This window comes from Osmerus eperlanus, chromosome 18 (genome assembly GCF_963692335.1).
Source record: "Osmerus eperlanus chromosome 18, fOsmEpe2.1, whole genome shotgun sequence".
In the NCBI taxonomy this organism is placed as follows: domain Eukaryota; kingdom Metazoa; phylum Chordata; class Actinopteri; order Osmeriformes; family Osmeridae; genus Osmerus; species Osmerus eperlanus.
The window spans coordinates 3,823,465-3,841,696 of record NC_085035.1 but is presented as its reverse complement, the minus strand read 5'-3'; the positions used below and the strand labels follow the sequence as shown (position 1 = coordinate 3,841,696).

The 18,232-nt window shown below is 46.8% G+C and overlaps 1 protein-coding gene across 2 annotated transcripts in view; it reads right to left on the bottom strand.

Annotated features, from left to right (window-relative positions):
• Positions 1 to 12,960, bottom strand: part of sfswap (splicing factor SWAP) — a 54,488-nt gene extending 41,528 nt beyond the window's left edge. The window contains exons 1-7 of one of the 2 annotated variants that reach the window (XM_062484018.1): positions 12,601 to 12,960; positions 10,910 to 11,073; positions 8,366 to 8,497; positions 5,923 to 6,002; positions 4,568 to 4,793; positions 3,941 to 4,038; positions 2,444 to 2,600 (exon numbers count right to left, since the gene is read on the bottom strand). In XM_062484018.1, coding sequence (XP_062340002.1) covers positions 2,444 to 2,600; positions 3,941 to 4,038; positions 4,568 to 4,793; positions 5,923 to 6,002; positions 8,366 to 8,497; positions 10,910 to 11,073; positions 12,601 to 12,800 — 1,057 coding nt within the window. In that variant the 5' untranslated portion in view covers positions 12,801 to 12,960. The remainder of the gene's footprint in view (positions 1 to 2,443; positions 2,601 to 3,940; positions 4,039 to 4,567; positions 4,794 to 5,922; positions 6,003 to 8,365; positions 8,498 to 10,909; positions 11,074 to 12,600) is intronic. The other variant, XM_062484020.1, reaches the window with a different exon arrangement.
• Positions 12,961 to 18,232: the final 5,272 nt, after the last annotated feature.

Here is an 18,232-nt window from a genome sequence, read left to right as displayed (position 1 = left end):
TTACGAGCGAACGTGTTTGTGTGGAACTCTGCAGACGCAGGGTCACTGCTGTTCCTTGGGCTCTGCAGATGATGATGATTGTTATGCTCGTGGGCAGCCCTTCAGCGCGCCTCTGTGAACACAAACAGCTTGCGGCGCCGTGGCACAGGGTTCAAGAAGCCACAGCAACCAATCGATACCCATCAGGACTGCGAGTGTCAAGGGAAGCGGTTAGCACACCTTGCAATCCAATACCGAGTCGGCTGTTAGAAGAACTTTTAACTCCATCCTTGTACAGTAAAACTAGGACACTCCAGGAAAACTTCCTGGGGCAAAGGGTTGATCTGAAATGAGAAACTGGGTCCCTCTAGATAAGGAACGGCCAACATTACAAATGCAGGAAAAATGTCTGGAAGAAACAGACAAACTAGCGTCGCTCCGCTAGGGACTGACTCATTGGTAGATGCAGCATTTCCTTTGACAACGAAGCACAGTTCAGAGGTCGGACTCTGCAGCTGCCTCTGCAGAAGCAAGTAAATCGCATTAATGGAGATATCAGTATTCACAGACCAGCGGAGTCCAATGAGCCTGTGCGAGGGAACGTGGGTTGGGTACCGCAGCGCCGAGGGTGGCAGAAACGGAGCGCTGGGACTCGGAGAAGCGGGGGAGGCCGCCTGAGCGTCGTCGTGGACGGATGTCAGCACGTCTGAGGGCTCCGTACTGAGGGGGGGATGGGGGACGGACGACTCGTCTGGGGCTGAACTCTGGGTGCCACCAAACATCCAAGCTGCAGATGGCCCACTCCACTTCCACCCCTGGAGTTCAGACCACAGCCGGAATGTGAAATTTCTGAATATTCATGCCAAACACCCGGTTTGAGTGGCACCAACCGGATAGGGAGCTCGCAGACCGGGGGGGTGCGAATGTGATGCGCCTCAGTTTGAGTGGCAGCATGCAGATAAATACCATGGAAGGAAGGACTAAGAGACCAATTACACGACACCAGCACAACCCCCGAGGGGGAAAGACAAATACCAAAGAGCTAAAACGGCGAGCAAGCCTGCCATACGCCTGTGGACTCTGAACAGCCCACACTCTTAAAGCATACCGAAGCATCCTCCCTCAAGTCATTCACATTCGATATGAGGGCTCATGGAATGATAGAGGAGGATCATGTTGAGCGATGTGCTTCTCCAGAGCCTCTGATGTGAAGCAGGTCTGGGGTTTTCCCCACTGCCTCTCACAGGGAACGGCTACAACGAGCAACGAGAATCGAAAAGAGCCATCTTCAAGGGCTGAATCTCCCCCGAATATGATGATCACGTCGACTTAAGCCGGGAACATTACAGATCTGTGTCTGCGTCTGGTGGCGGTCGGGGGGAGGATGACGGGAGCGAGAGGGTAGGACGAGGGGCGTTCTCCTCCTAACCTCGGGAACGGAACGTGGTGGAGCTCTTCCTGCGTGGATGATGAAGACCACTCGAGCGAGCGCAGCATGAACCGTCTCTCTAAAATAAAAGATTTGCGTGACTTTTTTTTGGGGGGGGGGGGGGGTTGATTCTCGATTCTTCTGTAGACGAAAAGGAGTCAAGACGAGCGAGCATCTCGCGAAGACTTCTGTGGGGGCCCAGCCTGTCAAACCCCAGCTGGGAGCGAAGATGAGAGAGTTATACAGCAAGAAATGATATGCTGATTGCGCAACCTGCGGTTCTACTGCTAGTTCGGCTTGCTAGGGCAGTGCAGGCCTCCTACGAGTTCAACAGCACTTTTTTTGAGTGGGTCGCTTAGGCTAAAGTGCCTATGAGGAGTAAAGTAACCTCTGCATGCAACTGAGCCAAGCCAGAGAAATATTGTGTGGGTTTGAGAGAGAGAGAACGATAGATTGCGTGAGTGTGTGTGTAGAATGGAACCGCAGACTGCTAGTAGAAGCAGCAAACCGATCTGTAGCTCTGCCAACCAGCAGCGTTGGATTCTCTCCACCAGTGCTCCAAGCAAAACCAACCAAGCAAAACCAACATCAACACCAGAGTCAATGAACAAGGAGGCAGGAGAATGCTGCTTCCACGAACATGTTCAAGACTGAGACTGGGTAAAAAACCCTCATTAAAACTGTCAAAACAAACAAGCACTCATTCTTCAAAACATTGGAAGAATCCACTGTAAACTGGTATTGACCAGTGTTTTAGTATCGATATTAGTTCAGAAGTTCATGCTGAGTGATTCTTCCCTGCGGGGGACGGGGTTTGTGTTCGGTTCCAGTCTAAACAGCTATGGTTCAGTGGCCAATTCCTGACAAGAAGCTCTCCTATCTGAGAAGCTAAGAAGAAATAGTGGAAGTGGAAGTCAACGGAAATGAACAGAAACTCATGTGGTCCCCCTCCTCAGGTACTAGATTTCACATGTTTTCTGTACAAAATAAAAAAATATATATATATTAAAGAAAGAAAAAAGAGAGTGTACTCACAGTCAGCAGCGTATTCTGCTGGTGTCGTGGTCACAGCTGGCTCTGACACTTCCTCCAGACGGGTTACCATGGCAGCGGTGGCGGCTCCATTCTGTTCCTGCCGGGCTTTCCTAACCAGCACTGCCAGGGGGTGGTCTGGGTCCATGACTTGTAGAGGCTGCGGCACAAAATGACCCACCAAGAAGGGAGTCAGGTGGCTGAGCGGTTAGAGAATCGGGCTAGAAATCAGAAGGTCGCCGGTTCGATTTCCGGCCGTGTCAAATGACGTTGTGTCCTTGGGCAAGGCACTTCACCCTACTTGCCTCGGGGGGGATGTCCCTGTACTTACTGTAAGTCGCTCTGGATAAGAGCGTCTGCTAAATGACTAAACGTAAATGTAAGAAAAGGTTTTCAACTAGCAACACCGTTTGTCATTCTTACGAACGGAAGAACCATGAGAGACCCTTATTTGAGGGTTTGATTGATTATTGAGGATTAAAAACACTGAAAGGTCTCAAATAGAGAGTGGCGGTTGCTTGTCTTTCGACCCTCATATGGATGGAAAATCTTGTGAAATCCTGTGAAATCTACGAAAATCAAATAGTTCTTCTGGCAAAGTTATCCAAACCTTTTCAAAGACACAACTTCAAAGTTCTGAAAGAAAGATGTAGCTCTTGATATTCAGGTTTGAAGTAAAACGAAGCCTTTTTATTTTTTATTTAGAGAGAAAATCAGATAATATATGTAAAAGCCTTTTATCTCACCATTTACCCTGCGTAACTCACTCAGAATGACAACAAGCAGCACTCATTAAAATCCAGAATTTTAAATTAAGATATGGGAAAGGGGAAAAGACATGATAGTAATTTGTCCTTAGCCACAACTAAAAGGAGGGGGAAAAAACAACAACTAAAAGTCCTTTGAAGTCAGGCCCAATTACGCCTGTGAATTTTGCAATGTGATACTAATGCTCTTCCAATTCAGAAATGTATGAGTCCTTAACATAAAAACACAGATCCATCTCAATTAGCTGGTGGTTAAACCACATAAATGATGCAGTACAAGCTTTAATTAAGAAATTACAGGGTCGACTTGGAACATGCAAATGTTCTATGGATGACAGCTAGGATCATGGCCTCCGAGGCTGATATAGTCTGACAAGTGTGTCTCAAGCCATTCCTTTAACCTAAGAGAATAAGAGCTAAGAGAAAAGGTCAATTTACTTGACAGGGGAGAACACTAACCTACAGTACATGTCCTCATTTATCTAATGGTGATAGTCCAGACGTGTCCAATGAGAGGCTTTGAAGATGGATGAAAACAAAATGGATCTTCGGTGGTGAACGACACAGTAATGTCCTCTGGCCATTTCGTTTCGTGTTCGTTAATTGTGAATGGGGCCAGCACACGTGATAAACCCTCGGTGTCATCTGGGGTTGATGCGAGTGTTACAGTTGAACTGGCTGTGCGTGTGTGTGTGTGTGTGTGTGGGGGGGGGGGTTTAGGCTATGCCTTTACCTTCATCAGCTCCTCCAGACGAGAGCTCTTCTTCGGAGCGAAGAGGCTCGGGTGGAGGTAGTTCCCGTCGCCGTCGTCGTCTGAATCCGACTGGGATTCTAAAGAGGAACCGAGGGGGGGGGGAGACACGGGGAGCTGTGTGAATGTCTGAAGAAACCTCCTTCAAAACACCCAAATTCTGTCGTCACGTTGCATTATTCAAACGCAGGGCGGAATAACATCGAGGCATTTACATATTGCATGGTGTGGATGCTCCGACATGGAGCATGACACGGTCCCTACATATCAAATGTGTACATAGATGAGTAGATGGTAGTTCTCTGTGTTTATTTAGTCATTTGTAACAAGGACATGTTCTCACTTCAACATAAATAATCGTAATGAGATGTGAGCTAACATTCTTATAAACATCATACATAATCCTAAATACACATATAAAGCCATTATGAAAAATAGTAGGCCGATGTAAATCCTGTGCGATTGTGTAATATTAAGTCCAGTGCAGTGACTATTGTAGTAGTAACAAAAAGTGACTGAAAAGAGTGTATTCTGGAAGTTGGAAGAGCCCACTTACTACTGTGTGTGTGTGTGTGTGTGTGTATCTGTCTGTGTGTGTGTGCCCCCTACCCTGAGACTGGTCCTGCTTGCTGTCAGAGGGTCGGACGTAGCGGCCGTCCTTCATGGCGCGGAGGATGTGCCTGTAGTAAGGGTTCAGGTAGTGGTCGAACCGCAGGAAGTCAAACTGGGAGTTCCCAGATTGCTTGGCTTTCAGGACGATCTCAAACTGCGCCCCCTGCTGGCACACAAAGTTGGCAGTCCGCTCGATGATGGCGTGGGTCTTGGTGGTCGCCGGCTGTAGAGAAGGCGGGACATAAAAGAAGCCTTTCAACCACGTGATCGCAACGGAAGTGTCACTCACACGGGTGATGGAAAGGACGTTTGGACTGCCAGATTCACGATGGTCCCAAATCGTGTTTTGAAAAGTTTGCACTGTTCGACTGTGACAAAAACAGGATGAATCACTTTTATTCTACACACGAGAGTTGAGGAGTTTCTCATCTCTCTCTTTCTCCCAAACCTCCATAAAACACATCCAAAATGGAAATCGGTGGGACTGGACGTGATACATTATTCAATATCGCTCGGACTTTGTACTTTCAATGATTAATCCTCCTAACTCTCATTCTCCTTCTTCTAGCCCAGAGAGCATAAGAGCAACAATCTTGGAAATAACACACATTTCTCATCAAGATAAAAATCATGAATAATGAATAAAAACTTTTGAGGCGGGCTGGGGGCCTTGGGCAACGTGGCATCCGGCTGCGACGCGGCCTTATTGCATCCTGATCCTCAGAGGGGCTGAAAGGCTACGCTCCTTAAAAGACCCGACAAATAACCTTGCAGCCATTAGGAAGATAGATGAGGACACGCATACTCCCTTATGGAGTCGTGGCAACCACTTCTCCCCCGCCAAACCTCCCTACCACTGGCTGAACGCTCAGCCGTGTGATTAAGGAGGGGAATCACCAGCGAAGGCCAAGATTAATAACGTAGGCCGGACTGAAGAATTTGCCGCCTTTGAAATGAATGGATGCTTCCGGATGGGAGCAATTGGTCAGGTTGGGTCTCTGGCATCGAAAGCTCATTAGAAAAGAGAAGTCATGGGGGTGAGACTGAGATCACACTGGTGCGTGATGGGAGATGAAGTCTGAGAGCACAGACAAGCGGCTGAAGAGTCGCGCACATAACCAGGGTCATACTGAGATGACAAGCTGGCAGTGACAATAACAGCCTCCATCTCAGGCACTGTCACTGTCTGTCACCCGGCGTCGGGATTCCCTCTGAACAGTTTGTGGCATATTCCTCCCTGAAGTCACCATGGCAGCCGCTATGCTACATAAGCTCCGGGTCGGACGCACGTCTGCCCGTTCTGCAGCCCTGCCTGGGGGGTCTGCCATGCGGGGTTAGGGACGATGACTCACCAGTTCCATATCCGGGGGGATGACCAGACCTGGGGGGGCAACAAAGGGTTCCTCGTTCTCCTCCGACTCGGCTTCCTCTGCTGGGGGGTGGGGGCAGGCACCAGGTGAGAGAGAGAGACAGAGGGAGGGAGAACACGTTAAGATGAATGCCCACAGTCGCTCAGGGCACAAGCACTCAGTCCAGCCCCCCTCCTCCTCCTCCCCTGCACTCGTCGCGGCCAGAGGCACTTTAGCCGTCAGCTTTCGTCACTCCTAACTTTTCGGAGGCGGCGGTCCCTGCCGCGTTTGTTTCAACGGCACCCCCACTGCGCCACTGTGTTCACCCCTCCTTCTTCCCTCAGAGACACTCTCCCTCTCTCTCTCTCTCTCTCTCTCTCTCTCTCTACTGTGGGAGACAATAGGCAGACAGGGTTGGGGGAATTAGATCAAATATGTATGCGGGTGTGCACTTTAAGGAGTCTACAGATGAATGGGGTGGAAGCACATTCATGGCAAATCTTCATCCCCACCCCCACACCCCCACACCCCCATCCTCCCCCCCCTATTCCCCTCCACCTTGTTACTCTTAATGGACGCCAATTTACTGCTAACGTAATCGTAGGCTGGCCAGTTTCCCGAGCTCAACAGCCAACCGTCCTCCAGCCAAAACGCTCCATCAGAAACCTTCGTCCCTTTCGGTTCGGTTCGTCGTGTCTGCCCTCGTCTCTCTCTCTCTGGGCGGGCGGGCCTCATCGTGCCCTCCCAGTGGTTTCAGAAAGGCTTTAGCTCTGCTGAATGAATACTAGAGACGGGTGACTCTGGGCTAAAGGGACAAGCCCTCAGTACACAGCTACGCCCCCCCCCCCCCCCCCTTGCCCAGAGTGTCTCCTCCCCAGCTAGCTGGGTGCTAGCTACCGGAGCTTCCTGCTGCAAAGGTTTTCAACCATCTATTATTCAGCAGCTGCAGGTATGCTGGTAATTCTACCTCCTCCCCCCCCGCTGAGAACAGAAGCTAGGCTCATCCCGGGTGAGGAATGGCCTGGTTAGAGGAGGAGACAGGAACTAGGACAGGGTTGGTTCGGATTGTAATGGTGACAAGAGCCTCTAAGGGTCGGAGATCAGGCCTGGAACTACAGTCACTAGTCCTCTTTCAGAGCCGCTGTCAGAACTTTATAAATGACTTTAGCGGGGGGGGGGGGGGGGGGGAGAGAGAGTGTGAGAGAGAGTGTGAGAAAGAGAGGGGAAAGAAAGAAAGAAAGAGGAGAAAGAAAAGGAAATGAGTAAAGTAAAAGAGTAAAGCGAGGCGAAAGAGAGAAAGATGAGAAAACTGCGCCCGAAAAGTTCCATTATAATTACTGTGCCATCACACATTTCTGCCGGTCAAGATGACACCGCTCCAAAGTATCGGTCCTGACGGGGAGGGTTGGGGGGGAGGGGGGGGGGGGAGGGGGGGGGGGGAGAAGCTACTTTACTTTGAAGCCAACAAGCGAACAGACCCTCGGTACCTGGGGCTGAGGATGAAGTCCCCAAATTCCCGGGCGAGGACAGGTGCATATGAATATGCATGAATGGGCAAAGCTATTACTTGTTTTGGTTGGGGGGGGGATTTCGGAATATGATTACCGTCGATATGTGGTTTGCGGGTCCTTCTTAGGGAAGAAGACACAGGCTTTAGGCCCAGGTACATGAGCAGTGTGTGGGGGAAGACTGCGCTGCTGTGCAGGGACTGTATGAACCCCTCAGGTGATTAACAGTCCAGGCCTGTAGAACCGCTTCAAGTTCACGGGAGACACTTAGAAAGCGTGCTTTCCAACCGCTTCTGGGCTTCAAATGGTGGTTTATGTGGCTCAGAGGGAGCTGGCTATGTTAAAGAATTAATCACAAGCTTTTTATTGAAGTTGATGTCTGGGTCTTTGCTGTGTGTGTGTGTGTGTGTGTGTGTGTGCGCGCGTTTCTTGAGTGTGAGCGTTCATACACTATCTTTCCTTAGGCCAGGTCAGAGAAGAGAGGCTCTGTGTGCGCGGTTTGGAAAATGCATGCTGCATCACTATCGCTGTGTTCGTTTAACGCATAATGGCCGCGTCAGAGCGCCCCTAAGAAGCTCTTAGCGCTAAGAAGCTCTTAACGAATCTGGGAAACGCGGCCAACGACTGCGTCTGCGTGTGTGCATGTATATCGATGTGCGAGTGTGTATGTGTGTAGTCTGTGTGGGTGTCTGTGCGTGTGCGTGTGTATGTGCCTGTGCGTGTGTGTATGTCTGTGCGTGTGTGTGCATGTATATCGATGTGTGAATGTATTTCTGTGTGTGTGTGTGTGTGTCTGTGCATGTGTGTGTGTGCCTGTGCGTGTGTGTATGTGTGCCTGTGCATGTGTGTGTGCGTGTGTGTGTGTGTGTGTGCCTGTGCATGTATATCGATGTGTGAATGTATGTCTGTTTGTATATGTGTGTGTGTGTGTGTCTTACCCATCTCTCTGTTGGCCTCCTCCTCCTCAGTGGGTTGTGAGGGGTCATAGTAGTCAGCGCTGTAGCGGAAGCCGACTGCATTGTAGGTGCCCTCATCTGCCAGAGCCTCGCTCAGGCGCTTGTACTCTTCCTCTGTAACGGACAAAGAACAGTCATCATGTCTCCCCATGCATAGTTCTACAACCGATGTGATTACAGCTCAAACTAGAGAGGGTACAATTTCTGGGGAAATTGTAGGGTGTGCTTGCTTGCGTCGGTTGCACAGGGGTCCGTTTTTTAATGACATTTTTACAACTGATATTTCTGTATATTTTATCTAAAAATGCATAGGGCCTACTTATTATTTATAAAGATTACATAGATTTAAAAGCATCTTTTTTTTGCTGCTCATTTACAACTCAAAATACGAGTTAAGTGTAGAATGAAATATGATGTCTTCTCATTTCCCCTGCAAGAGGCAGCCTCATAGCTGAATCAACGAATACATTTGGCAGACCGGTGTAAAAATTGACCTAATCTCTATGACTTAAACGTCCTTTTAAGTTTTCCCTTCTCATGATATTTTCAGGCATTTAGCCTACTCATATTGCATTCATTCATGAATAAAGAACCCCCTTTGAAGATTATTCTACGACGTTACCGGCAATAGAAGATGGAATCGCGATTCAAACATTACCATCTGCTAACTGAAAAAATGCCCTCAAAAACGTAAATAAGCTTGACATTTATTTAGTGGAAAATCGCTCATTCATAAAAAGCTCACTGGTAGCGATCATTGTCAGTAACAACGCAAAATGCGATATAGCCCTGTGTGGAGAAGCTGCCCCGGTAAATTCTACTACGGTACAGTACTAGACTACTGCTGTGTTCGTCTCGGTAGCGATTGCGTTGGTTGAATTCGATTTAACGTTCCGTTGTAAGGTTTAGGCTGAAATTAATTATTTTCATGAACAGATTGACAAAGTTTAGGCTGTGGCAATGAAGTTCAGGTTAGTGGTCAGAGACTTTTGATTTAAGTAAGGGGAGTGCCGAACATGTTCTGTCGCCGTTTGATTTCCTAAACAGCTGTGTACTGTAGATGTTTTTGTAGTGTGTCTCGCGTAGGCTACAGCGTTGCAGTGAGCAACACTGGTTTGAAACCACAGGTAACGGTAATTTCACCGACAAATCGTTTACTAATGTCAGAATAAATCCTACAACGAAAATATATATGTGAGGAATGTTTATTTTAACGATTGAAAACAGATAACGCTACATCATAGACTACTGTAGTATGTGTTGCCCGGGCAACACAGGCTAATGTCATGATGCTAATACGTCAGTGAAATAGTAGACTACTGTTTCCGAAAGTAGATGTACTTCCTTAATAATATCAGCTTATACTGTACATTACACATCACAATTGTGTGTCATATCACAAAGTAATAAATAGTTATCACCCTGGCCTCTTTGCTTGTGGCGTTTCTGCAGCTGCCTTCCAGTAAAGCTATAGTTAGCCTAGCTATCTCCCAAGTTAACAGATGCGAAACGAATGTTCTGCCAAAGGTAGTCACGCGTGTTTTCGTGACGTTAGTGACGTAGTGACGTTAGTAACGTCAGTGACTGTGGCTAGCAAATTAGCCACCGTTAGCTTCACTTTTCGCCACAAAAACTTAATTTCCACTTAAACCATACAACGGAACGTAAATTCCAATAGAAGCAACTCAATCGCTACCAAGACGAAACTTTTGACACCTACGTTGTCTATGTAGGCCAAATATTGACTGAGTTTTAGGGGGGCAAAAAGAAATAAAAATAATAATAATAATATATATGTGAGAGAACAAAGGTTGTGCTCTCGCCGAAGGCTTGAGCACACCCAATGATCTACTCGACTACAAAACTGTTTACAAGAGCACAACGTCCTTCGTCGAAAAAAAAATCCATATTTCTGCATAAGCTTTTCCTCTAACAAACGAGAGACCAGACTATAGGGTGACATGTTCCAGAAAAACAGGAAGTGAAAAAGTAGCGGAGGGCGGCTCATAGATGTTGTTGTTGAAAGACTAATAAAATAGCCCCAGACAGTGCAGTACTGAATATTTAACACAAGTTGGGACTGAGTTGTGTACATAAATAAAAAGATTGTGCTTCAATGACAAGTTATTCACGTAACCTAGAACAGAGCAGAATTGAGAATGTGGAAATAGGGTGTAAGCTAAAGTAACACAGACTTTGGAGACGTCCACTGGCAGGTGTATTATTGAAAAACCTTGCAGAAACAGCATTCAAGTTTAAGGAGGGCACTAGCATATTCATCTTACGATTCAATCTGGTAGCTTGCCTGTTATCAGCTGCAGCATCACTATTATAGATTTTTGGGGGGGGGGCTTCCTTCTTGTCATCTCAAGCAGATAGCATAGATCCCCAGAGACTGATGCACATCATTGTAATTCATGGGCACAGTTCATTCGCACAGCTTACGGTGAACTGAGAAAATGCAGTTCAAATAGGCTGGAGTGCGTGCGTGCGTGTGTGTGTGGTGTGCGTACGTGCACAGCCTACCTTGTCTTGCCTCCTCCTCCAGCAGGTCGGTATGCATGGCAAGGTACCTCTCCTCGTCACACAGGGTCTCGATCCGGGCCTCTTCCTCTGACAGCTGGTAGTCTCTGTTCCACGAGCCCGCATCGTACTCAGAGAGGTCATGCAAGTGACCGCGCCCATCGTACCTGTCGGGTAAGGACAAGGGGTTAGAGGGAAGGAAGCCGACAGGGAGTTTAAGACAACACTGACCTACTTATAACATACGGGGGGATTGTATTAAAGCCGAGAATGTGCTCAGCGACAACAGATGTGCTACCTCAGTCACAATATGTCTGTCATAAGTGAGTGTATAGGTAGTGCTGGAACTGCGAATCTGGTTGCAATACTGAAACAAAGCCTAGCGTGAAGAACTCCCGACATGAGCTTATGTGTACTTTGCTAGGAGGCTAACTAGGAAGCTTACTGGCAATGTTGCGTTCCTCTCTCAACCGTCCCTGTGTCATGGACACGAAAATAAATCGAGAAAAGAAAAAATGGGAAAACAACTCTCCTCTTACCTTACCGGGTTCAACTTTCCCCCCTATAACACATCAATCCTTCTATATCTGTAAAAAAGGGTACAATCCACACAAACCCGAGCACATAAATACCTATCCGTAAGAACCCAAACGGACGATATTTTGCTGCGTTCGCTCCTCTACGCCAACTCTCAGTTCCAGTTTCTTCATCGAAAGAGAGAAGTGGGTGCTGGGGTTGGCATTCGGGGGGCCTGGTGGGACCCCTTAGCCTACCTCGCTGGGGACATAAGTCTATGTTACGTGACAGAGAGACACACACACATACATTGGAAATAGGAGGTAGGCTCAGAAGGACTGGGGAGATCAACAAAGGATTCCAGCTCCCGGTTTAATAGAAAAGTGAGTTTGTTTCCAAAGTTCCTAAAGGAACATTTTACATTGATGGGAATACAGCAATACAATGTCCCACTGCCTGCAAGAGAGTTTGGTTAGAGGATCAAAAATATAAGCTAGTGGAGAACAGCTATACATCGTCAACAGTCTTACATTATTATTAAACATGAGCGTAAATACACAAGATTGCACACATAGGCGTAGGCTACAGTTGTTCTGTGTTGAAAGTGCTCTGGTGGTCTTCACCATAGTTACATAAGATGTCCAAAATACGAAGCGAAGAAAACTTCATTTAACAGGCCTACGGCAAAACATTCCAAAGCTTGGCATCATTGTACCTTTGCATATAAACCGCTTATATTTGTACAATGAAACTACCAGAGCAAATTCCTCATACATGTCAAGACGCATTGGCCTCCATGCGGCACCAGGACACTGGCAGAAGAGTAAGCGGAGAGCAGAATGACCAGCAGGATTGGCAGCTGAGCAGAGCCCGGTCTCGACTGGAAAGGACATTGCGTCTTGACATGTTGGCGTTAACATCGGGCCTAAAACCTAAAGCCATTCTTAGAACTCACACTCAACACTAACAAAATAAATTGATGTTTTATCAACAGCGTTATCTATGTCAGATGTTAATTAACATGTTGCCTTCTGTAAAATAACATCGGAGCTGTCCCCTTCAGTTCAAAAGACATTATATTGATAAGCTAACGTTAGCTGGCATGCTAACATTAGCTAGCTGGTTAGGGTAGGAAAGTTGGTTAGGATAACGGTTCCTTTTGAGTTTGTTCAACCGACCTATCAATCAGGATGTCCTTGTCTCCCATCCACGGGATAAGATGTTTGCCATGCTCGTGGAATAGAGCCCTCTCGTCGTCTCGGAACACCTTGCACGCATAGCCGAAAACCAGGAGGTCTGCATATTTATCGCTGTCACTCACATCCTTCTTCACCGGCTTGTTGTTGTGATCCCTCTTTCCTGCGCCGCGCCGAAACATTCCAAAATCACAGCAGCTACGTAAGTGGACAGATAAATAAGTATTCGAGTGAATGCTATTCTTTAGTCTTCTTTGTTTTGCTTCATTTAGATACACAAAGACAGAATCCCAGAACTAACGCGTTTGTAAGACATTGTTTTTTCCCCTTGCAGCCATGATGGAAATGTAGGCAAAAGAAACGTGGCATTTGAATCTACAGATTCGTTCCGATTAAAATATTTGCAGAAACTACCTTTTTAAAATATGATGTTTACCCCTCTAATATAATTCATATATCAATACGATATTTATGTAAATATTAAAGTATGCTTCCCTGTTTATTATATGAAACATTAAAAAAATACAATCATTGTTCTCGAATGTGCAGCAAGAGAAGTGCTGGCAGCGCCAGAAGCTGAGAAAGAGAAAGCAGAGAATGTCTAATATGGGCTCTGGAGAAAGCTTCCAGCCAGTATTAACTCTATGCTTCCAGCTCGTGACTGACTGGTTGAGCCAGAGCCATGGACACATCTTTTTGAAAGGCTCTGGTTGAGGTTTACGCCGTAGCCACATTTGTGTGGTGATCAAAAAGTTTTGAAGAATTCTAATACTTGAAATATGTGGCAGGCTTAATGTGTAATATTATTTTAATGAAATCTATATAGGTTGACGATATAGATCATCATCAAACAGATTAATTCATTTGTTATTGTATACAATTACCGTCATACTACAGCATGCACTGATTAATGAATAATTTATAAACATTATGTTCATGCTGTAAGATCGTAGACATGTTTCTGTTGACCTCATATGTGAATTGACCTTCATTGTATTCCAGACAACATAGCATATGACGTTTACAATCAACATGCATTATTTCTAAAGGCTTTTGCAGTTTTTAGCAGTTTGTTGTAACTGTACTACCAACAATCAGAATCAGAATGAGTTTTATTCGCCATGAAAGTTTGCACAGACAAGGAATTTGCTTTGGGAGGAAGATGCAAACATTAAACATATAGGAATCTAAAATTTAAATATGAGGACTAACTATACTTAGGGTACATAACTAGCAATACTAAGTGGAATTAGATTAAAATAAACTATACAATAAAATATTTAAATAAAATATAAGTTGCAGTAATTTACAATATGAAAATACAAAAAATACAAATATTACAAAAAATACAAATGATACAAGATTGTATTGTGCAGTGCAAAAAGCAGTGTGTTTTAAGGGCATTGAGTCATGAAGTCAGTGTGAATCCTTGGCCTTGTTGAATAGGCCAACAGCGGAAGGGAAGAAACTGTTTTTGTAATGTAATGCAAGTCTATTCCATTTTGCATTGCCTGGTTCTGCAAGAGTGCTTTTTAATAAGGAACCTACCAGCATGTAAAATCAATTTTCTGTATAATACACCTGCATTTTTATTTCTGCATGTAATTTGCGCTCGCACCGTTGATGTTATGTGTGACAATAGGCAGGAAAGGTCGAAATGATTACTGAGGATGGTTCTGAGGATTGATTACGGTAAACAAGCAAATCCTTTAGTACTAGCCTTTTTACCTGTCTTGTACCTTATGCATCGGCCTTCTAGAAACATAAGAGAGGGAGATGTTTTTTCCCAGATCAGCCACTGATTGTGACGGTAGCTTAACCATATTGGTTAAACATCTGCTTTTGTGTTGAAATATTTCAGCATGACACGTAGAATACAGTTAGGTCCATAAATATGAGGAAACTGAGCATTCATACTTTATTTCGGCTGTTTTCCAAAACGTATTCGAGTCACCGTTAAGAGGGTTCACCACAAGGTGCACATTCATAAGTCTCAAGAATAGAAATACCAGATTTTGCCCCAAAGAATTCTAATATATCCAGCCCATTATCTGGACAGATGAAACTAAGATCTCCCTGTACCAGAATAATGGGAATAAAAAAGTATGGAGAAGGCTTGTAACAGCTTATGATCTGAAGCATACCAAATCATCTGTAAAACACGGAGGAGGGGAAATGATCCTTCTCTGTGGCACCCCGATTTCTAATGGTTACCTAGGAAAACTCAATAAAGGACTTGATTGAGGGAATATGAAAATAAAGAAGAAAAAGCACTCACCTGATAAAGGTCTATTTTTTTCAAAATGGTTTGGTCTGCTGGGCATGCAGGATAATGGTACACACATGTTAATCAATCGTAGGTTAATGGTGTCAGTGTCAGGGTGTTTTGTGTCTGGCTACGGCTCAGTCCTTTTGAAGATGCTTTCAGATCACAGAGAGCCCCCTCTAGCAGTCCTCCGGGGCCTAGCTGAACGGAGGAGAGCGGCTACAGATCTCTCTTCGTATTGGTTCACCTCTCTTGTCCTGTTCTCGACAGTCTCACTGTGCCCTGTTCTGCTCTGTTCTCCAGTCTGTCTGTCGAGAAATGTAGTTGACCTTTCCTCACCACTACATTCTTTATGGTTTACTTCGCTGGGCTGCCACATTTGTCACCCCTTCTTTAAATACGGCGATCAATATAGTCGCTTTCTGTGATACCTCCACTCTCTTTCTCACATGTCACACACATCTCTCTTTCTCTCCTCAACTCTTTCTTCCTCTTTGTCCTACTTACCCTCCTCCTATATGACTCTCTTCTCTTTCCCCCCACCCATCTGCACCTTCTCACCTGTTCTCACCTCCTCCTGGTTGGTGGAACAATGAGTCTTGACAGGCGACATAGTCTCTCCTCCCAAGGGCGTTAAATGCTGTGACTGGAAACCAGATTAGGCTGTCCGAGATAGCATCTCATTTGGAGAGACGGCAGATAAGGCCTGGGATGATAAATAACGGCCTCCTCCACCCCAAGGCTCCTGCCAGTGTGTGTGTGTGTGTGTGTGTGTGTGTGTGCAGTCCCAGGCTGCCAGTGTGTGTGTGTGTGCAGTCCCAGGCTGCCAGTGTGTGTGTGTGTGCAGTCCCAGGCTGCCAGTGTGTGTGTGTGTGCAGTCCCAGGCTGCCAGTGTGTGTGTGTGTGCAGTCCCAGGCTGCCAGTGTGTGTGTGCAGTCCCAGGCTGCCAGTGTGTGTGTGTGTGCAGTCCCAGGCTGCCAGTGTGTGTGTGCAGTCCCAGGCTGCCAGTGTGTGTGTGCAGTCCCAGGCTGCCAGTGTGTGTGTGTGTGCAGTCCCAGGCTGCCAGTGTGTGTGTGCAGTCCCAGGCTGCCAGTGTGTGTGTGCAGTCCCAGGCTGCCAGTGTGTGTGTGCAGTCCCAGGCTGCCAGTGTGTGTGTGCAGTCCCAGGCTGCCAGTGTGTGTGTGCAGTCCCAGGCTGCCAGTGTGTGTGTGCAGTCCCAGGCTGCCAGTGTGTGTGTGTGTGTGTGCGTGTGCAGTCCCAGGCTGCCAGTGTGTGTGTGCAGTCCCAGGCTGCCAGTGTGTGTGTGCAGTCCCAGGCTGCCAGTGTGTGTGTGTGTGTGTGTGTGTGTGTGTGTGCAGTCCCAGGCTGCCAGTGTGTGTGTGTGTGTGTGCAGTCCCAGGCTGCCAGTGTGTGTGTGCAGTCCCAGGCTGCCAGTGTGTGTGTGTGTGTGTGTGTGTGCAGTCCCAGGCTGCCAGTGTGTGTGTGTGTGTGTGTGCAGTCCCAGGCTGCGAGTGTGTATGTGTGTGTGCAGTCCCAGGCTGCCAGTGTGTGTGTGTGTGTGTGTGTGTGTGCAGTCCCAGGCCGCCAGGGACCCCCAGTCCATCAGCTGGAGAGGTGAACACACGCTTGTGGAGGCATGCATGAATGCACACACACACACTTTGACTTCCTGTCTTCACAGTTCTCTCTCTCTCTCTTTGCTCCCTCTCCTTCTCCCAGGAACTAGCTTAAATACACACTGACCACACACACTCCCTCACTGACATATCCCCTTTCTTAATCAGAACTTCAAATTTGATTACTTTTACTACTGTGCATTTCAGAATGCAGGCTTCCCCATAGAGACATGCCCTGAATTTTCGAATACAGAGCTATGGTTTATTAGTGGAGGCCTTTGAACATACACACACAGGCAGAGCAGAACTCTGAGCATAGAAGTGCTGCACTCATAATCTCACAGGGAAACAGATGAACTCAAATGCTCCTTTAACCTCCAAGGCACTCTCTCTCTCTCTCTTTCTTCATCCAAATCCCTTGAACACGCACAACACCAGACCTAGCTCAGCCCTTTCACTGTTGCGTTTAATTAGTGTTTATCAAAGAAAAGCTCAGAGAAGACTATTTGATCGAACACAGTTTATAGTCATGATGGAGGGGTTTTAGCACAGTACGTTTATTTGTTTCACAACATAAAAATGTAAACCTGTACCAAGCAGGAAAAAATAGGCCAAACCGATGAGAAAACATGTCCAAAGAAATGACTAAAGTCGGATGTGGACCAGATAGAATCAAAATATCTAGTTTCATGTCTCCACTATGTTGTCTGCTCTTTGCAGCATGATGTTCCATATCATCACATCACTGCAAAGGAACTGGGGGTGCGGAATAAAACACATGAATCTCTCCCCATTTTATGGTAAACTGTCTGGCAGAGATTCCCAACTCTACTTTGATGGCTGTGTGTGTGTGTTTTTTGTGTGTGTGTTCGTGTGTGTGTGTGTGTGAGCATGGCCTATTTGACATCATATCCTTGGCGGAAGCAAGCAAGGGGATGATCTTGTGTTAATGTCATATCTCATTGTTTACCCTGCATCCAGATAGAGGAGGGAATTAATCGTGGGCATGAAGGCGGAGGGCCGGTTTAACAGGTTAGGCTCAGCTACCATATGAATTACAGCTAATAAGCCCCAGGCACTTTCTCCCTGTACTGTTAATTAACAGCCTTGAGTTGGAGAGAATGTTCAAACAATCGTTGTTTTGGAACAGAATTTTGAATTCCGGCTGTCCAGAGTAACACGTGATATTGTTTAATTTAATTTCCCCAAGGTTAGGGTGGTTTTCGGCTATGTCCAAACATCTCCATACAGTAGTAATGACATGCTGTATCGGAAAGGAAATGCAGACTAATTATTCCGGGCTTTTATATTCCCATGTTGTCTGTCGTTGCTGTTTCTATCCTGTGTCATGGTGTCTGTCCTGGGAGGGGGTCTGGGAGGGGGGGGGACTGGGGGGGGTCTGGGAGGGGGTCTGGGAGGGAGGGGACTGGGGGGGGTCTGGGAGGGGGTCTGGGAGGGGGGGAGGGGACTGGGGGGGGGTCTGGGAGGGGGTCTGGGAGGGGGGGGAGGGGACTGGGGGGGGTCTGGGAGGGGGGGGAGGGGACTGGGGGGGGTCTGGGAGGGGGGGGAGGGGACTGGGGGGGGGTCTGGGACCCTCCATAAGTGTATACGTTTTCAAAAGCCTCTCCCCAAGAGTTTCCCCCCAAATCATAGATCATTTCGAACACAGTTTTTTTTCTCAAGCAGGAGCGATAATGCTGCGAGAAGCAGGAAAATGTGCCTCCAACCAAAG